The following is an 8,343-nucleotide window of genomic DNA, read 5'->3' as shown; positions in this document are numbered from 1 at the left end:
CTCATTAATGCTATACATAAAAATGTAGGTACTTGCTGACACGGCTGAAACCACCGGCTCAGAGGGCCGGTGTTTTGACAATGTTACTGGCCCGCCAATTAATTTGCCGGCATTTGCCGGTGGGCCGGTACTAATTTCGCGCCCTGAGTACATGCAGTGGGCTATAGCTCCATGCGACACACTTTCACTATGCGAGCCACTAGGGAACGCGCCAAGAACAAGACACTCACCTGCTGGGATAGTACTCGCAGATGCGGATCATGATGTTCAGAATGAGCGTCGCGAGGTCGCTGTCATTCATCACCGCTGTCCCGCTCGCAGCCAGACACCACTTCAGCTGCGGGATCATGCCCAGGGGGCGCCACACGTCGAATCCCTGCGCCCAGCAGCGCGACTTCAGGTGGATCTTGCCGCCGTCGTGCAACTCCTTCATCTGTTGACGAGAGAGATTGACGACAACAAAGCGCGTGTTATTCACAAATTCTCCTTATGCCGCCACGTATGATATATGTACCTATTATATATACGTACGAATATCTCGCATCACCTAAAATATCGAGTTCATCCACTCGTTACAATTCCACAATTAGCCACTAATTATGGCTCACATGGTGCCGCTAGTCAAGTCGAATATATATATATATATAAATCATATATTAGCTGATTTCAAGTCTTGTTACGTTTGTTTGCGAGTGACCGTGTGCTGCATAGATGCATATGTGTGTGTGAATGCGCGTGCGTGCGTGTGCGTGCGTGCGTGTGTNATTTTTTATTATTTACGGTGACATAATCACTTTAATGCAGTTGACATTCTAGTGCGCACTTTTACTAGTGCATCTCACTACAGTGAGGTGAGGATGCCTTCTTTACCTTAATACTGTGTAGAGCTCTATGCTGGAAAGTAGATAATGAGATAGATCTTGTAGAATCATTCGGGGATCCATTAACTGCTGTCAGATGTTGCACTTGGAGATTTTGAGCACATTGTGCTAGGTAAAATGCAGAAAATATTTCGTAAGTAATAAACATAAGTCGTTAGTCACCAGACGAAATGCTGTTTTTCAGATTGATAGCCAAGAGCAGGTGGATAAGAAGACGGTACAATTGCAGCAGAAGTATAATGGCAGCAAATTTGATTCTACCTACAGGTCTGTGTTTCCTGATCCTTGACTCGTCAATAGAATGGGTCATTATCCTTCACGGGGGTTAATGCTTGCAAAACTACTACTTTTTAAAGTCTAGAATTTTACCGCGGGAGAGGGACAAATCTTGATTAAACAATTGAGGAGCATTTCTAATGAAGTTTATTGCAACCGAGTTGAATCATGGCATGGCTCAGGTGCCACCAGTTATTGAGACATGTTAATCACACCTGTTGTTTTGTGTTTGCCAGGCCTCGCGTCACATCGCTAGTCGCTGCACTGTCAAACCAGTATAACATCTGGTATCGGGGTCAAGTTGTCTCCATAACCGGCGACAGCGTCGAAGTCCTCTACATCGATTACGGAAACAGTGAGATGCTTACTCTGTCCGCCTTACAACCGTTAGACAGCGATCTAGCGGCCTTACCTAAGCAGGTCATTAGAGGGCGCCTCGATGGAATCACGTCGCATACCGGCAGTTGGAGTCAGTATTGTACTCAGACCCTTAAGGGAAGTTTCACTGACTCTATTATTGATGTCGAAATCAAGAAGGTTGTAGAAGGAGAGGTCAGTGTTATGGCTAGTACAGTGGGACCGACTGGTCAGCAAGTGGACATTGCAAAGGCACTAGTCGACGAGGGATTAGCGGTGAAGATCACTGATTCGCTATCCCAAGACCGAGCAGCAGCCACTGAGCCGAGCGTGCGCGGTCAGGCCAGTAATTCGAATCTCGAGGTCCGGTCGCTGCTCAGCACGCCCTCTGCTGGACAGCGAGTGCGAGTGGCAAGCTCCGAGTCGCCGTCGCTAGACCGGGCGGTGGAGGGCGGGGCCCGCGTGATGGCAGACACGGCTGAGCCAGTGCCGATGACCGTTGGTGTCTCGCTGCCTGTCCGCGTCGTCCACTACGAATCAGCCGGCAGCTTCTACGCGCATATCACGCACGAGGGCGCCACCGCGCTGCTCGACCGGATCGCCGAGCTCACACGTCGTCACGGCGCCGCAGCTGCGGGGGCGCCACCGTACGCAGCCGTCGTCGGCGAGCTGGTGGCGGCGCGCTTTGACGCGGACGGCGCGTGGTACCGCGCACGCGTCCTCGACGACGACGGCGGTGGCGTCCTCCGGGTGTGCTACATCGACTACGGCAACGTGTCGTGCGTCGTCGCGGCGGACGTGGCGCGGGCGTCGCCAGAGCTCGCGAAGTTTCCGCCGCAGGCGCTGCATCTGCGCGCGTACCTCGCACCGCCGGACATGCCGGACGACATCACCCGCTCATTCGGGCAAGCGTTGATGGGCGGCCACGGGGTGGCGACCGTGCATGGTGGCGCCACCAACGCTGACGAGCCGACACCCGTTATCATCGCGGACCCGGACGGAGGGGAGGACGATGACGTAAGTTCGATACCTCGTCGACGGTGCGGAGACTGAGTGGGTGCATAGTCGCGCGGCGCACTTGACTAGGGCGAGGTCTGTGGTTCGTGTGCATAGTGGTTGTGCTCTTGAGCAGTGCACGCCGTTCCGATTTGTTTCAGTGAACACCTGCTGTAGGAATGGGTTTGTCTCATTGCTGTATATAATACTAAGATGTAGATACCTCGCCTGCATAATTGTAAGTAGCCTTGTGAGTAGCCTTGCTGGGGAAAGCCTGCTAATGAAACCAGAGTAACATGGCTGCCGTCGATGGGCGTATGCTCCGTGATTAAGGAAAATGCACTAAACTATATTACAGTGACTACCTAATTACGTCTTTGTAAAGTCCTGAAACATTGTTTTGCGTTAGGTGTACGAACCCTAAAGGAAGCGCGACTAGAGCGTCATCTCTGACAACATTGCAGACGTAATTGATTTAATAGTAGGATGGTTTATTCGTAGTTTGCCAGCACTTGAGTGCGTACATGTGACATCACGTCTCGGTCTAATGCATTGGTTTTTACCTGCATTACAGTTCAACACACAATTACTCAAGACACTGAGCAATTGCGCAGAGAGGTCGCCAATCAGAATCTATGTGGATGAACTTCCATCTTCCAGGGTTTTGCCACAGCATGTAGAAATTCCAATAATACCCACTCACCCATCTTCACCTCAACATTTCTTTATTGTCCGTGCAGAAGGTAATGTTTTATTTCTTATCTTGTGTAGAAGTACTCTTGTCCTTACAGGAAAAGTGATATGAATCTAAACGGTCATTTATCGACACTCACTACTCGATTATTGTGCTCAGTAAAGACATAATCAGATAGAAAATAGGAGTTGAGTGGTTAAACTGGTCAAAAACTTTTTGTTTAACTGCAGTGAAATATTTTCTTAAATCTGAATAGGAGCATTTAATTTATACTCTAGGAGTGTACAACTGTTATAGGCTATTATAGTAGTACTATACTGACTAATGAAATACGTTTACATCGGAAGACACTGCCATGGTGACAGAGCTTCAGCAATCCCTGCAAAAGTTGTATAATGGTACAACAGGTGACACCATCTTCACACCTGAAGTAGGAGAGGCATGCATTGCCAAATCGGAGGGTAACACATACAGTATAATCTCGTTAAAATGCACCCCACGATAACGGGGTTTTCTTTGACTTTGTTATACATGTATTTGGGATTTTAATCGCAATTAAAATACGGAGGTAACAGCATAAAAGTAATTGTTTTATCCCAAAATTGACTAGAATTCCTGATTGACTGTAAAATTTCAAAGTCCCTGCTATACCGAATCCCACATTTTAAGCGTGTTCACCAGAATATGATAATGGTCAATGTCATTGACATAAAATGTCTCTCAGTACTTCATGCTTAGCACATTAGTTCGCCACTGGTGTTTGTTTCAGATTCCAACTGCTTTTAATATTATTGCAAGTACGCTCGCTTTAACTATTCCCTAATGTAAACTACGAAATACTTAATCGGTCGCCAGCGCTGGCCGACCACCTATAGTAAGTATACCTGTTGTTGTTGGCAGATGACTGGTACAGGGGGATCGTCTTTGAGGCATCACCAACCGTGTTCAAGGTATACCTGATTGACATTGGGAAAAATGTTTATGTCAACGAAATTCGGAGGCCATTCAGTCAGCTATTCGTCACTCCCGCATTTGCCATACGATGTAGCCTAATAGGTACGTCTGTTTGTGTGTGTGTGTATGCATGCGTGCGTGTGTGCATGCATATATTGGTGTGTGTTTGCATGCGTGCGTCTAAGTATGCCTGTGTGTATATATGCATACCTGCGTCTGCACGTGCTTACACACATATGAGATGTACGTGCTGTAAAGTTCCTATTGTTGCTTTATGTTCTAATCTGCTGTAAGTTGTTCGGTCTTATTATAAAATCTAGCTGGCGGTGATAGCGTGTGCAACTCTGTGAATAGTGAGTCAGTTTTGTTCTGTCACGTGGTCGTTGCTGATCTCTTGCAGACATTCCATTGGTGGAGCAGATGACTGATTGGAACACGTGTTTTGAGATGCTACTGGACAATCACTCCGACTATCGTCTCACCGTGGAATCGATCAACGAAGAGCGGACGCACTTTGTGAAGCTTGTTGTGACCGCCGCCGACGGCGACCGCAGTGCTGACATAGCTGCAAAGTTGATCGAGAAGATGAGAGGTGGGTCTTCTTAAACGCAGCTAGCTCCGCCTACAGCAGCTGCCATTTGCTTTGCGACCCGAGAGTCGGTCGTCCGGCAGCTGTTCTCCCATGGCTGAGTTTTCCGTGGTGACTGTCATCTGGCCTGTTTGTTTGGGAGGGATCCGCCTGAGCTCGATCACTTGATGCTGATCTGGTTGCGCAAATGGAGACGTAGCGCCTTCAATGACTCTAAACTGTCGCTGTGACCGGTGACCTATCGCAGGATGGTTTATAACTAGCATCAAGCAGTGATTGGCTGAGCCACATACCACTGTATTGGATCATCTTCGAATCCACTCGGCCAGCAGGATCAGCGATTCTTGATCCCGATGATCAGTGATCTGTCCAAACAAACCCCACAGGTTCAATGTATCTGTGTGGTCCGCATCATATGATCCCTCCAAACAAATGCCCCTAGACAAATAGTGTGCACGTGCACACACTTTTCCTCAACTGTAATAACTGCGTTGTTTAGTTTTTGTTAGGCGTGTGTTCGTGTGAAATGCTTCTAGGATGGTCCCTTTACCGATGCAATGTTTATGATATAAATTCTTCTTTTTGTTCAGTTTTACCCGCATTTTTTCTCCACAAATTTAGCAGCAGTGCAATCACAGTACGTACCTTTATCAGGAACATGGGTGCTGGATCTATGTTCCTACTGTGCTCACAGTAAACCTTTCACATTGTGATGGGTGTTGTTCCCAATGTTTGGTCAAACATGTTATAGTGACAAAGAAATTTTGTTGCATTCAGCCTCCACACTTGCGGAAGCCACCGCAGGGTTAGCGATTGCAGCCGATGTACCTGCGTTGTCGCCGTCGCTTCAGGGATCGGATAACGCGTCGTCTGTCACACTGGATGCAGTGAGAGCAAACATCAGACGGCTGCAGCAATTAGAGGTTGAGCTAGAGAAGGCGAGTTAGAGCGGCGCTGCGATGCAACTGTCAGGGTCGTCAGACGTGCGAATGCATGCAGTCATGAACACGGGTCAGTGATGGGGACAGCTGGGGTTAGATTCACCACCTGCTAGCAACGTATGATGGGCGTAGCGTGCACATATAGTTAAGCATGCCTATAAAATTGGTGGGCGTCAATAGAAGGCAATGGTCCACACTCTGAGCTCCTAAAGCGATATTGAGAATTCCAGGTTCACCTCATACACTAACCGTTATGCTGAGTAACAGCAATGTCAAAAAAAAAAAAAAAAAAAAAAAAAAACGAGCACGCTTCCAAAAACTTTTAGCCGAGACCCCAAAAAGCAAGATCTCAAAACTTTGGCGACCCACATGCATTTTTTATGAAATCTAGTTCGATACACAATTATGAATTAATTTTTATTCAATAGCTGGTGATATTGGCCTATTAGCAATGATACTGCACGACCGTGCATGTCGTCAGTGGCCAGCGCAAGTCGTGCTGCTCCAGTGCATCTCTGCTCGTTTGATGTTGTCAGACGCCGAAATCTCTGCTGCGCAATATGTTCCAACAGGATAGATTCTCCGCGATCCGCAGAAATCCGCGGATTTGACAGCCCGAGGGGTCGTTTTGGGGTGAGAACGTCTAGAGTCGTTGAGAAATGGGAGGGTAACAATGAACAATAAATTATATAGTCTCAACGACACCCTCACTGTAGACTGTAGATGGAGACAGTAGGCTGACAGCGAAGTATACAGTTACTGTTGCCGTACCAGAAAAGAAAATCCCTCGGTTCATAGGCTGCCAGTAGGGGCAGACATTTAGGTGTGATGCACGTAACGACATGCTGCTGGGGCCGGTCTTACATGTTCTGCGGTGCAGGCTGTTGCAGACTACACTGATTGTTACATGCGCATGTGTTTTTTCATTCAAATCTCGTCGAGCAAGGCAGCGTTATTGAGTAAACAATGCACGCGACGGGTGAAACGAAAATATCATTATGTCTAGACATTAATAAAAAATTCCCTATTTCAGCACGCGATTCCTATTTTAGTTTCGTTTGTCCTTTTGACACTTGAAAATGATTCAAGAGTCTCCTATCATGTGTTCAAAAGCTTAGAATCACACAAGTGCACCATTCTTTAACAAATTACCGGGGGGGAGCATGCCCCGACGCCCCAGCATGGCGATAACCTCCGGGTCCTCTCATGCTCGCATGCTCTGTTTCTAAAATTAAAATTCAGCTGAAATAAATATCCAATCTACCCTCGCAAAGGAGCCAAACTTTCATGACTCTTCCGGGCGGACGTTGTCTTCTTCACCCGCGTCCAAACTGCCGCTAGCGACACTCGTACGAACTGGTCTCGGAAAAGTCTGTTCGCACTCGATCCCTGTTCTTGGGAGTCCGCGGAATTCCTCCGACAGGTCATCGACGCGCTTGGAAGGATCCTGAATCAACCAGCGTGCTCGATCGGGGTGGTCGGCTATGATCAAATTCCGTAGTCACTTCCAAATATGAAAAGGATGGCTGATGCGTCGATCCATTTCTCCACTCTCCAAAGTACGCGTCTGATGGAAAGCAGCACCTCCCCCGCTCGACTTCCTCTTCCAGAGTACAGCCTTTCTTGAAGCCACAGCTTCTCGACACGTGATAGCATTGTCCTCCCTTGCAATCGATGGGTTGATTCGTTGATGGGGCGGAAGACACGTTGAAGAGGCAACCTCCACATCCACTGCCTTCGTGATCGGCGGCAGGCGATGACTTCTCCCCTCAGGAATATGCTCCACTCTGTCGCAGGTCAAACTACCGACGCAACACCTTTCCGCGACAGCACCCACGCCGGTAGTAGAGCAGATGCGATGTTCAGATCCGAACACAGCACATAACCGAACAGCGATGTGGGGGGGATCGCTGGCTTATGACAAGTCACACAGCGACACTAGTCTGCATCACCTGTGAAAGAGCTTTGACAGGTTGAAGCCGCCAATTTTCGCGTGAAGGCAGTGGAAGATGCCCCACTTTCGGTTCACTGCTTCACTCTCGCCGAGAAACCTGCGGTGCACCAGCATTGTCCAGGGCACCATGTGCACAGGCACGCAGTTCCCAGCCATGCTCTTCTGGGCTGGAAATGATCCAGAACGTTGAAATCCAAGCTGTCGTGTGGTTTTCCAATGGCGTGCAATAGAAAATGTGTTCTCGATGTCTGGCGCCTCGACCTGGTGAAAGCCAGAGCTGCGCTCTTCCACATCGTCGACTCGTCACGATAACTCCAGCTCCTGCCCTTCTTCATCCGCCGCGCCACCTGTGGCCTCGATTCCGGACATGTCCCGATCGGCTCGATGGTTTACAGCACAGACTGCAATTTTCTTCGGGCGCATCGTCGCCGAGAAACTCTTGCATGGTCGATGGCGCCGGCTTCAACAATACTCACGATTGTGGCCTTCATCGTTTCGCGATCCCAGGGCGACCTGAAATGCAGTGCGTTGTTGCTGCCACACGCTTGGTTGCGCAGGTAAACCGACTTTATTCAAAGCCCGATCGCGCGTGGGACAAATTCTCTGCTCTGTGTATGTGACTAATCCGGCGTGCTTCGACTGAATGACGCTCAACTTCTCCTTCAACGACTCGTCGAGAGCACCTCGTAACACAGCACACA

General features: G+C 48.6%; 1 protein-coding gene across 1 annotated transcript; it reads left to right on the top strand.

Moving 5' to 3' along the window:
* Positions 1-599: 599 nt before the first annotated feature.
* Positions 600-5,908, top strand: LOC106819491 (tudor domain-containing protein 1-like). Its single transcript, XM_014824114.1, has 8 exons — positions 600-611; positions 1,066-1,148; positions 1,394-2,531; positions 3,085-3,253; positions 3,552-3,665; positions 4,105-4,260; positions 4,559-4,750; positions 5,525-5,908. Exons 1-8 carry the CDS (start codon positions 600-602, stop codon positions 5,692-5,694), a joined length of 2,034 nt encoding a protein of 677 aa, XP_014679600.1. The 3' UTR covers positions 5,695-5,908.
* Positions 5,909-8,343: the final 2,435 nt, after the last annotated feature.

Source organism: Priapulus caudatus, unplaced genomic scaffold (genome assembly GCF_000485595.1).
Source record: "Priapulus caudatus unplaced genomic scaffold, Priapulus_caudatus-5.0.1 Scaffold3547, whole genome shotgun sequence".
NCBI lineage: Eukaryota > Metazoa > Priapulida > Priapulimorpha > Priapulimorphida > Priapulidae > Priapulus > Priapulus caudatus.
Note: the sequence above shows the minus strand (reverse complement) of the source record. Positions and strands in the feature narration are given on the sequence as shown.